This window comes from Haliaeetus leucocephalus, unplaced genomic scaffold (genome assembly GCF_000737465.1).
Source record: "Haliaeetus leucocephalus isolate CR32 unplaced genomic scaffold, Haliaeetus_leucocephalus-4.0 Scaffold3, whole genome shotgun sequence".
In the NCBI taxonomy this organism is placed as follows: Eukaryota; Metazoa; Chordata; class Aves; order Accipitriformes; family Accipitridae; genus Haliaeetus; species Haliaeetus leucocephalus.
The window spans coordinates 2,884,610-2,897,544 of record NW_010972439.1 but is presented as its reverse complement, the minus strand read 5'-3'; the positions used below and the strand labels follow the sequence as shown (position 1 = coordinate 2,897,544).

Here is a 12,935-nt window from a genome sequence, read left to right as displayed (position 1 = left end):
TTCAGCTTGCAAAGGACAAGCATGCTCCAAAACCACTGGCTGTTTCCGAAGGCTTGTCTTTTCATTGTAGAGGCTAGAATTTCAAATATGCACACTGGTTTTAGCAGTACGCAAGCCAAAGCTATCTTAAAATAGCAGTAAAGCCTGAGAGCTTTGCTGGGCATTTGTGTTCTACCTTTGATTGCTTGTTGTTCTTTCAAAACCAGAAAGAAAAACACTGTATCTTAATGCCTCGATTAAAATATCAATACTATCTAGCATAAAAGCCCATTAATACCAATAATCTGGCCTTTTCTACATGAAGGATTCCTGAAAGCTAATCAATTTGGTAAAACTCCATCCTGAAAAAGCAAAGCCAATACTTCAAGAACAAAGTCCTTGTTCTACGCCGCGCTCTCCATCCCACATCTCCATGAAGGGAACGTACCTGTGATGCTAGGAATGCAAGACACACCTGAAAAGTAGCAGAGTTTTGCGGGAACCTAGGGAGAACTTCTAAAAGTATTTCAGACTGCATTGTATTAGAAATGGAAAGAAAAATTCGTAGAGGATGCAAAGGAAGCAGGTGAAGATCCTTTTCAGTCATAGCTAGTGCTAGGTGGACTCGATGTATTTATCCCTAGCTTTACAAACTAAGTGGCACATCCACCACCGAAGTCATAGTGAATTTAGGCTATCTGTTCTTGTTTGAATCAGCAGCTTCAGTGCAGGACTCAGCTGCAGCATTACAACTAGATGGTCTGCAAGTGTAGAAACAAAATGGTCCCTGCCATGAGACATCACATTAACAATGAAGTTTGGAAACTGTACCCACCATTTCTTTTTAGAAACAGAAAAATTCTCCTCTGAGTTGATCACACTTAAACAGCTTCATGCAGAATCACAGGATTTTGGTTGTGGGGTTGTTTTGGGGGGTTTCTTTTCCCCTCCTTTTTTAACTTAAAAAAAGAAATCATAAGTGCTTATAAAATACTGTCCTTCCTTTGATCACAGTCTCCCTTTAGACTGTGTAAGGCAAGAAAATCTGTTGGGCATAACCTTCAGCAAAATCTGTATCTAGATATATTTCTTGGAAATACTTAAGTATAAGACAGCATTATATTGCTGGTCTTTTCCAAGGACAGAAAAGGACTATCTGAGCCAACTGGCATGGACAGCAACACTAAGAATTATCTGAGCCACAGCACTTTCTTGAAAAGTGACAGCTCCAAATGCACAGCAATCTTATCTTCCTCTTAAAAAACAAAATAATCTTCTCCAGTGGTTATTATTTACTCATATGCAGAGCACAGAACATCTGTAGGAGGACAGTTCATTAACCTCCCCCCCAACCTATCACTAATGTAATTCCAGTTGACTATAACAAAGCCAATTTAAAAAAAAAAAAACCCAACAAAAAAACCAACTTCCATTCTCCTACGTTTCAAGTTTCTATTCTTTTATATTTACACAGACATTTGAAGTATGAAGCTGTCTTAGGACTGGTACATCAACTTCTCTCTTCTGTTAAGCGAGAGCTGTTACTAACATGAAAACACTCGTACTGGTAGTTCTCCAAAATAACCAGTTGGTAAACAGCTTGTTAAATATTTACTCATTTGGAAAAGATCCCATTCATAAGAAAAAAATATACAGGATTTCATTTGGTGCTATAGTCTGCTAAGTTGATTGTTACCATTACTTCAGAATGGTCTCATGAAGTTTTGTGAGAAAACACCAGAAGACGGCCTGTTTTTATCAACGTGGGTGTTTTTACAGTCTGGAAGTGGCATCTTCAAAGTCGCACGCAAGTGAGAACCTGAAGAGGTCCACTGCTTTTGATTTTCACAGGATCACCAAATGATCGAGGTTGGAAGGGATCTCTGGAGGTCACCCGGTCCACCCCCTGCTCAAGCACAGCCACCCGGAGCCGGCTGCCCGGGACCACGTCCAGATGCCATTGGACAATCTCCAAGGATGGAGATTCTACCACCTCTGGGCAACCTGTGCCGGTGCTCAGTCACTCCTCGTGGTGAAGGAGTGTTGCCTGATGTTCGGAGGGAACCTCCTGCGTTCCAGTTTGTGCCCATCGCCTCCAGTCCTGCCGCTGGGCACCACTGAAAAGAGCCTGGCTCCGTCCTCTTTGCACCCTCCTTTCAGGTACTTATGTACATTCACAAGATGCCCCCTCAGCCTTCTCTTAAGTAAAAAAAGTAGTGAAGTGTAGATCTAAACATGTATGAAAACTAGAACTAAATCAAGGGACAAATTTAAGAGAATGCTTGTATGTAATAATGATATAACAACATTAAAAGATAGGTTCAGTCTACTGTTCAAGCATGAGCATGAAACAGGAAGATGCAAAATTAAGCTGCTTTACATGCAATTTCCCCACTTGATTTGCACCACCTACATTGTTTCCTCACCACTGTTAGTAGGAACGTAAGTAGTAAAGGGTATGATTGACCATAAGAGTGCTTTGAGTCTTTTTTTGGTGGGTTGAAAAATCTTACATAATTGAGAAATGTGGACCTAGCCACTTGAAATTTCTTGCTCACATTCACCTTCAAAAAACACTTCATGTTTTGCCAACCAACTTCTGTGCAGATTAGAATACAAAAGTGGAAGTGCAAACAGTTAAGTACAGACTTTCATTTGGAATTGTAGAAACGTAAACTGGTACAGCAAAAAAAGTAATTGATGGGTATTTCTTGTAAGAAGGGAAACCGTAATCAATTGTATAAAAGCTTAGTGTGACATACAAATTTTTGACATTATTTTGCTTCATATACAATATCCTGATGACACTCAATAGCTGGGGCAAGGGCACTTCCAATGGCCTCTTTAAGAGGTAAGCAACACACTTTTATTTCAATGTTTGTGAAAACAACTGCTTGTGACAATTTTTTTAAACAGATTTATTTCCAAGAAAAATAGACAGAGGCTAGAAACCCAGCTCCAGTTGCTTTTCCACAAAAACTACCAAGCAGCATCAGCTCTATCTGTAAAAAACATTTGCGGGCTGCACTCAGGGAGACAGATTTCATAACTTTATATTGGAGGCAACATGTCTTGAAAAAACATTCACTAATGTTCTCACTGCTTTGTACTTTTTGTCTGCTGCAGTCCGTCAACCCTCTACACCACATACATGTAAACTGTTAAGAGCATCATCAACAAAATATCTGTTGACTGACACCATATTTCACAAATCTGATGACTTTCTGCATTGACAGTAGCAACATTTCAGCTTCATTTCTTCATACAATATGTAGAAGCATGACGCAATGCAATAACGCCTCTGGCATTCTTTTACTCAGCTATGCCCAAGGACTTTAAAAGCTTGCTTGTGCACTCTGGTCCTTCCATATTGCCCTGTTAGCTGGAGAAACTTAGATTCCGGGCCAAATTCTATACAAGCAGCATCCTTGTACATTTAAGCTTAATGAGAATAAATTAAGCTGCCGACTATTTTGAATCTTAAAAATCACGTATTGGGTTTGCATGGCAAGGTTTTGGTAGCAGGGGGGTTACAGGGGTGGCTTCTGTGAGAAGCTGCTGGAAGTTTACCCCATGTCTGACAGAGCCAACGCCAGCCGGCTCTGGGGCAGACCTGCTGCCGGCCAAGGAAAAGCCCATCAGCAACAGTGATAGCACCTCTGGAATAACGTATTTAAGAAGGCGAAAAAAAGTTGCTGTGCAACAGCAGCTGGAAGAAAGGAGTGTGCTAAGGTTTGGTTTTACTTCTTGTTATCCTGTTTTGATTTGATTGGTAATAAATTAAATTAATTTCCCCAAGTTGGGTCGGTTTTGCCCGTGACGGTAATTGGTGAGCGATCTCTCCCTGTCCTTATCTCAACCCACGAGCCTTCCGTTCTGTTTCCTCTCCCCTGCCCAGCTGAGGAGGGCAGTGGTAGAGCGGCTTTGGTGGGCACCTGGCGTCCAGCCAGGGCCGACCCACTACAAATCATAAGAAAGATCTCCATAGTCTCGATAAACCACTGTCAATAGCTAAGTGAATGAAGATTTTCAGAGAGCGTCAGGCAGACGAGGACCAAAACATAGGTCTTGACAGCCCTTCCCTGTCTTTTCAGTCTACTTGGACACAAATTCTGCAATTGATTTTTTTTTTATGTTGTGTTTTTTTTAAGACAAAAGAGATTTTATTCACGCAAACATGGACAGCAGCATGTATACCTATATTAACACTGAGTATCAGACTGTTCAATTTTAAAGTGGGAGAAATAAGACTAATTCACATAGAAGGCTTCTGGATTTCATAAGGATGAGGATTATGGCACCCACCAAGGTAACTCTGAATTAGATATAAACAACATCTTTTTCTTTTTCTCCTGCTAAAACAGAAACCCTCTCTAACCACCCAAAGCAAACAACCCCCGAAAATGTAAAAAGCAAGTCTCCCGAAAACCCCCACACACCGAGACAAAGCACCCTAGGAAAACAAGTATAACCTCAATATGCCACGGACTTGGATCAGACTACCTCCAAACTTACTGTGGAAAACAAGGATCAAAGCTGCCATACTAAAACCTGGAGAACCTGTGCCTAACTATTCCTCCAGCTAAAGGCAAAGAAACGTGGCTGTTGTAGTAACAGCAGTACATCATCTTCACCGCCACAAATCTGACATCATAAAAGGAGGCTTTTTTTAGAGTAGCTAGCCTCTAACTGATTAATTCTCTTAGGTATTTACTTCCCTACTCTTGAAGAGCACAACGCTTCTCAAGTATGATGTGCAATATTCTGCTCTTTTATCTGGCCAAGAGGACCATTATCAATCCTGAAATCCACAGCTCTGTACACGTAAGAGAAAGCAATTTCCATTTTCTCTCTAGTTTGTGACCAAGTGCTTGCAGTGCATTTTATGCCAATTTAGACCATGAGTATGATGTGAACAAGTCCTTTCTCTAATAAGAATTCAGCTCTCTGAAAAAAACCTCTATTAATTTTTAAAGTCATGCCTGCATCTTGGTTATGAGAAATAAACAGAAGGCAGAAAATAGAAGATGAACAGAACATTCCCACATACCCAGAATTTTATCTTCAGAAACTAAGGCAAAAAACCCATCCTTTTGTTACTTATGTCACTGTGACTTGTACAATTCATGCATCAAAGGGTTAAAGAACTAAATCTTCCCCAAGAGTTCAAGTCACTGTGCACAAACACTGTTGTGACTACAGATTGCAAAAGAACGGAAACACAGTAAATCATCCCATTTTTTCTGAGAAATTCTGGGACTATGTTCTGAATTTCCAGGAACAGAAGACAAACACTGCCAATTCTCACTGCCGGATTTTTATTGAAGAGTTCGAGAATTTGGAAAGAGCTCCTGAAAGCCACTAAAAGGTAGTATTGATTTTTTTCCACAAAACTAGAGATTGTTTCTAGGAGAATGCACTCGGTGTGACTGGTTTATGTGCTAACTCCTGAGAAAGTTTAAAAAAAAAAAGTCTTAAACAAGACCCAAAGGCTTCTGAAAGCAGCAAACACTGCAAACAAACAAAGAGCCCAGTAAGAAAGTCAGAGATCTATACCTTGCCCATCTCCCCCAAAAAAGGAAGGGTAGAGGGGGGTTGGCAACAAGGCATCCTAGAGGATATTTTGTAGTGCATATTCACTTATCCAGGTTCTCACTTCTCTTGCTGTCTGCTTTGAACGTAATCCCAAACTCCAATGCATCAATATATCCTAAACGCTGAAGTTACAGCATTAAGGTCCCAACCTTGAGGACTTTGGAGGAATGTTCTCTATAGCCTTCCATTCATATTAAGTCAGAAAATGTACTGAAAAAAATAGAATACTGCTTCACACTCTAATCTAGAGCATATTTAGTTTAACCTTCTTTCAGCCCTTTACCAACACAATACTGGCACTGTAGCCAAATTTGAAAGACAAGTTGATGAAAGCTTCTAAGTCAGATTTAGTAGGGGTGGAAAAACAGATGTTCAGGGTTTTTTTAATGCGAACTTCACTTCTGACAGAAGGCACAGTAGTTGTGAATGGGCTTCCAAAGCTAGTCTTGAAACTGGTTACAAGCACTTAGGATAGATAACACCCAGTAAGCTATGACAAAAAATAATTAATTAAGATGCTGGGAGAGTGACTCCCTGTTAAGTCACCCATGTTGCTTTGACACTTGAGTCTGTTGACTGCCCCAGCCTAAAGCATATCATCTACAGGGTTTGCAAGAGCAAGGGGAAGTACCAAGGAAAATTCACATTCTTACTGCTTATGAACCACTAAAGTCATTATTTTCATGAGGAAGTTGCGCTCAAAAATGACTGCCTACAATGTCAAGTTTTCTTACATAGCTCTCCTCTCCCTCAGCTTCACATCGTGACTCAGATGATGCTCTAAATGAATTGGAAGCATAATTTCACAGTGCATCAAAATTATGAAGTCCAGGCACATCTATTCACATATTCTTTTAAAATCATAGATCCAAGTATAGTAACAGATTTTCAGGACATCCGATTTCTCATAGTCCATTCTATTTTTATAGCTGCAAAAGCAGTTATAAAGGAACTGTTATTTTTTCCTGTTATCAGGAAAAGCATTCAGGTACATTGAACTGACAACTTGGCATATACCAACATTAGTCTTTTAACTAATTTGAAGTTTCCTGTTGGGGAGAAAACTAAGTTGACATATTATGAAACAGATGTATAAATCCTATAGGAGGTGTCTTGGGGATTTTGTTGTTGTTTTTGTTTAGTTTTTTGCTTTTCTTTCAAATGAGCAGCATGACTGTAGTAATCACTACTAGTAATGTTTCTCTTGGGAGATAAAGGTTTCAATGTCATATGATACTCTGTTTAATTATTTGTGTATCTGCAGGGCCCAAAATCATAACTGAATCCTTAGGGGGGTAAGGACACTATGAAAACAAGAGAGAAAAAGGCAAAAAACAGGTCATGTCCTAAATAGCAAATTTGCAGTTCCATAAAAAATACAAAGCATGCATTACGCCAACCACAACTGCCTGGAGGAAAAAAAAAAAAACCAAAACCAAACCAACTTCTAAGCGCATTTTTGCCTAGCACCTTTGAATTGAGCTGAGGGTTTTTTTAATATATTTTTTGTAATATGCCATATTGGCTGCTTAGATACAGCATAATGACTCAACAAACATAAGATCTAACCAAGTGTAAAAATCTCTGCCTTTGTTCCTACAAATAGCATTCAGCAAACATTGATACTTTTTGGTGCAAGGCATTTCACTGGTATCGTAGCTTGCCTTTTTTTCTTTTGGAAACAAGTGCCTTCTCCCAAATATGAACTGGTTATTTTGAGGACAGATATCAAGTCTTAATCAGTATATATTAGTGACTCATTTTTTTCAGCAGCAGGGCTTGAACACAGGATGGTAACAGAGGCTCTGTTCCCAAACATTAGCAAAACCCAGAGAATTGCCAGACAGCTATTAGCAGTTTGATGAAAAGTTTGAATGCACAATCAGTCACTAGCACACAGCAATATGATGCTACAAGCTGACAGGAACATGCAGTTTCATAACTTACTATCCGATAAGGAAGATGTAAAAAGGAGTCTGGGCAGCCAGCTAAAGCCATTTGTTCCTTCAAATTTTCTTCAAATCACATCTACTGCTTCACAGGACCTGCAGAGTACAAACAAACTGTCAGAAACCATACTGAAGACATTTCATCAACTTATTATTGAAAACAGTTGGAGGGGGAAGATGGAGAAGAGCAAGATGAGGTGACGAGGATTTGCATCAACTTGGAGTAGCAAATCTGCACATTTGCTGTCTGTAGCCTAGAAAACACGTTCGACCTGATAGTTCATTCAAAAGCCCAACATCACTATTCTCAGGCTGGATGGCTTCTCCTTTATTTCCACAGTCCAGGCAAAAAAGGAAACCTCCCTTCACACCTAGACCCTAACCGTTTGAAGATTGGCTCTCACCAACTGAGGCTATGTTTTCAATTGTGGAAAGAAAACATTGACAACTGGGAGTTAATTAAGATGACAGCCACTTATCATCAAATCATTTAGTTGGAAAAGACCCATAAGATCATTGAGATCATTATGCAGCATTAGCCTTCAACACCTAGTTACACAACTTCTTCTTCCCTTCACCCTTTCCCGCCTGCCTTCTCTCATGGCTTTGTTCTCACGCAATATAGCAAATAGGGTGTCTCACGCAATATAGCAAATCTGCATTTCAGTCTTGCATTTCCTCTTCTAAGTGATTATTAGCAGCAACTTTGCAAGGTGAGTGTTTCTTTTAAGCATCACTTCCGTGACCAGACAGAGCTTGAAAAGAAATCTACTGCAAACATATTTAGAGGTGCATATGGCCAAAGAACTAAAAATGACAAAAGGGAAGGCAGTGTTAAGCCAATGTTAAGAAAGTGATTTTACCTGCTGCTTCATAACAAAGGAAACAAAACTAAACAAAAGCGTATAAATATATAAAGCACTGTTTGCTGGTCCCAGCATTTCTCCCAACCAGTGGTGTTCAGCTGGAGATATCCCTGCAGTGTAAGACAAGTGATGCCACCTTTGAGCAGATGACAAAAAAAAAAAAAAGGTGCCTGGGGGAGAGAGAGCAGACTGCAGAGCCAGACCTTTTACTCCCACCACAAGCGAGCTCCTGTCTTGTTCACTGTTAATTATCAATTATGTATTCAAAACAAAAGTCTGAGTTTTAAACAGGCTACCCACGGCTCTCTAGTAGGCATGAACTGTCACCAAACCAAAGCTCCCAGCAAGATTTATGGGACAGTTAAGTCATGGACAAGGGTAAAAGACATCTTGGAAAAACTGCTCCCAGAGGAGTTGCAGCCTATGGTCCATGTAAACCATGCACTCATCGGGGAAGCTTTATTTTATCTAGTTCCAGGATAAGTTTGGCTGAGGTATGGTAGCCTCCTCCTCTATCAGAAAGGCATGCAAACTCCTGGGAGCCTCCTTCCAGGAAGGAGTTACTGGGCTTCTGTAGTTTTCCTGAGGTAGCAACTTTCTGGGATCAATTCATATAGCCAATTACCTTGGGAGGAAACTGTTTTTGGCAACAGCAAGTTTGAAAGTCTATTTAACCCAATATGTATAAATCAAGTTGTTTATTCTAGATAGGTTTTTTCCATAGCATTTACTGAAGTTTAAAACCAAAATCTTACAGCATTCACATTGTGGGGGGAGGGGGCGAAGACCACCTCAAACATCTAACCATAGGCATGATACCCAACTTGTACTGTTGCTAGTCTTTAAACATCTAAGCAGTTGTCTACAGCCATCTAACTCCCACTCTACACCTAAAAGTTTGCAGCATATTTTTAAGACAGATCTGAAGATTTCATTTTCAGGGCAAGATTTGCCTCATTCACCCAGTTTGTTCTGAGAGAATTAAGCACAGATTTATGGAAACCTCTTATCTTGGCTGATGTATTAAAAAAAGAAAAAAAGTTTTTCACTTTGGGGAGTACAGTCTTCTTTAAGTGCACCTAAAGTGAAATTAGGCGAGCCACTGGAATAGATGTTCTGAAGTTGGTACAACGCATCAAGAACAAAGAGAACTGTATTATTAGCCTGTAAACCCACCAAAATTAAAAAAGTTTAGGTAAAGGGATAAGGGAAAAGAATTCAGCCTTACATTGCAACAGTTTTATGTTTATTATCACTTCAGTATTTAGAGAACAGGAAAAGGCATGACTACTCTAAATTCATCTGTAGGTTATCTAGGACTGACTATCAAAATACTGGTCTTTCTCTAGATGTTTCAGCAAAAGGCACCGATTCACTTATAGCAAGATAGATTAAATATGTTCCTAAACAATACCAGACCAATTTGTCTACTCTAGGGCGTGCTGCAGTTTATGCCACAGCCCCACTACACCAATGGAAGATCATAAATTACCTCGAACAATAGTTGGAGTCAAGACTGCATAATTTATCAAGACCCATTTGCTTCACTGCTACATTCTTGAGTATTCATTTGTTAACACCGCAGAAACAGAGGAAAGCAATAATCTCTAGATGATATCATTCCTGGTCAGTCACACATTAACACTGATTTAAGATCACATCTCTTTTGTCTGTCTAAAAGCAGTTTATCAAAGTAGTCCTACCCTAGGAATACAAAAAGCCTTTGCTCACCTTTAAGATCGAAGGCCCTGCTATACCACATCAACAAGTAATAAATTTTATAGGGACAGAAGTCTATACCAATTCATATGTTCAGCAGATAAAAAATTAGGATTTAAAAAGAAAAAATAAATCAGCTTTTCTTTGCTATTGTCTTTAAACATGGTTTTTAGTGTGTCAGTTCTCTTCAGAGACTGTAACTGCATACAGACTTACATGTTCTTTCCATGCAAGTTAAACAGCACAAATCGCAAAGAGATATTTAAGTGCCAAGTTACTGCCCTCTTCTGAAAAGCCTTAGGTGGGGGAGGGAAACTCCAAAGGATTGTAAATAGAAAACAAGCTCTGTAGTCAATCACTGTTACAAAACTCAGGACGTTCAGTGGCGAGAACAACTGTCATGCAGCATCGAGCCAGACAGCCTGTGCACATTCAAAACCAAGCGTCTTCATGTGCTTTTATTGGCTTAAGAGGTCTTCCTTGGACAGAGTCCCTGAAAGGAGGACAGGCACGATAAACCAAGTTTCAAAGGTCTTAAGATTTGTTTTCGGTATGATAGTCTCTAGCCTAAAGAATAGTCTATTGTGAGGCACAGGTTTGACGTCTCGATCTCTCAGAAGCGTTAAACCAACTCGCATCATCTAAACAAAGATTGATATTCATCCCACATGGAAAACGTCGCAGGTATGCACCCTGGAGGTTACTGCTGCTCCGAATCAGTTGTTTCTAGTCACAATCAAATTACCCACCTAAGCAGTAGATTAAGTTACCCATTAACTGCAAATTAAACCTGTCGCCAGGTATGCTTTTTGATTTATCACTGTCTCTCTGCATATTCCCAGCAGAGGAATCTCTGGTATCTCACCCAGCACTCTGGAAGCACACACAGCCTACGCACCTACAGATACTGCGGTAGGAAGATGGCAGGGGTATGGTCACTCTGCCAATTCAGGAAGTTTTCCAGGTTCTACATGTGCCATCTGTCAAAGTCTTTAAATTCAAGAGAAAAATAATTTTTAAAATGCAATCGCTTGCAGATTAGTTAGGAACAGGAGGAGGAAAAAAAAAAAAAGAAAAGATTTTAACCTGGCAGAGTTGCAAGACAAGCTCCAGAGCTATTGAAAACTGGAGTTATGCTCTTTTATGAAAGGTAACTTAAATTTGTTGAATACTGTTCCCTTTCAAGTCGTGGGCATTTCATCATTTTTCTTCTGTAATGTTCCGCTTTCTGTAACTGAACTACAATGGATGAACTACAAAGGAGGGGAAAAATGCTTCTGTATAGCCTTAAATTTTGGCCTACCTAAAGATCTTTCCTCAAGACCTCAGGTTTAACATACAGGTTAAAAATCTTTTCCTCTCTTTTACAGATCTTTTATTCTCTCAGACGTTCAGTGTCACAACTTCATTTCTCCCCACACTATTGCATGAGGCTTAGCAGACCAAACCTGGATTTTTATAAGAAATTAGAACACAGTCTTAAACCAACTAAGTTCATACAATATTCTCCCCTAAGTCACCTTCAGGACTCTCTGGGTCAACTCTACTGGACTTACAATTTAACACCTTGAAGAGCCAGGGAAAAAAGACCCTGTCTTGTTGGTCCACACAAAGAGCCACCTGCAAGATCTCAGCTGCCCACCCACCTGACTCCAGCCTCCCCACTACTTCAGAGCATCTAGGAAAGTGTTTTTGGTTTTTTTCTGCAGACATATATATATGTGTGTGTGTATATATCTCTATATCTCTCTCACTGAAGCATGGCTTCAAGATATGGTAGTTAAATGGATGCATCTAGCAACCCTCTACACCAACATAGGGCATGAGGACACATACATTTACACTTTCTTACTAGTCTACTCCGATTGCCATAGTTACAATGGAAATAAGACTTGGATACAAGCAGCATGAGGCATGCCGGTGAATTTTGTGTAGTTGCGAGACCTGACAGCTAACAGTGTCCCCAGCTGCATTTAAACCACGAGACCCAGACGTGCTTTTGTATGCAAGGACAAGATCCGCACAACTTCTCGCAAGGAGGAAGCCTGACCACGTGGGCTGGAAAGAAAGTGCCACCAGATCGCCTAGCTGGCCGGACCAAGGAGACTAGATCCTAAAGTACCCTTAGCAGCACACGCGTTTGCCACCAGACTCCATCACAGCTTAAGCAATCAGTATGTATACGGATTTCTAAGGCGGTTTCCGCTCTTTTGGTGGTGGTTTCAGGTAGAGACTGTGTCAGGTTATAGGACTGAGAATGCCCTCCACCCCCAAGGTGATCATTTGGTCAGCAGGACTCAAAGGTTCATTAGTGCAGGCTGCCAAACAAATACAGCCAAAACACTCTGACTTCAAACCAATACTGGCAGCTCCCGGCACAAGGAACAACACAGCATTGCTCTGTTAGGCACTCGGAGGACTGGATTCATCATCTCAAACTTTTTACTGTCCACTTCCCCATTTTACTTGCTCCAGACATGCTTGCTTCTCTCCCCAGCTCTGAACACCCCTCCCCACACCCAAAGTCTCCAGTTTTCCCATGCTGAAAACTAATACTTGGGTGACTTCCCTTCAAACAAGTTCTTTTGCCTCCAAAACACCTCCCCAGACACTCCAGAACACCATCACTCTCCAACTGCAAAAGACTCAATGACATGATAGTTGACATCCTGATGGCCTACTGAGATTAGCAGCACGTAATATTTAAGAATACTTGCAGAATTCCCAATTTCTTCCCACTTCCCCTGCACAAGTTGGTATGTGCACACACATTTTGTTACACATACATACCCAAAAGGCATTTGCAAGTCTATGATACAGAGCAACT

General features: G+C 40.3%; 1 protein-coding gene across 1 annotated transcript in view; it reads right to left on the bottom strand.

Annotated features, from left to right (window-relative positions):
* Window positions 1-7,574, bottom strand: part of GRB10 (growth factor receptor-bound protein 10) — a 108,309-nt gene extending 100,735 nt beyond the window's left edge. The window contains exon 1 of the mRNA XM_010573922.1: window positions 7,522-7,574. Within this exon, the coding sequence (XP_010572224.1) occupies window positions 7,522-7,572 (51 nt within the window). The 5' untranslated portion in view covers window positions 7,573-7,574. The remainder of the gene's footprint in view (window positions 1-7,521) is intronic.
* Between the last annotated feature and the right edge of the window lie 5,361 nt (window positions 7,575-12,935).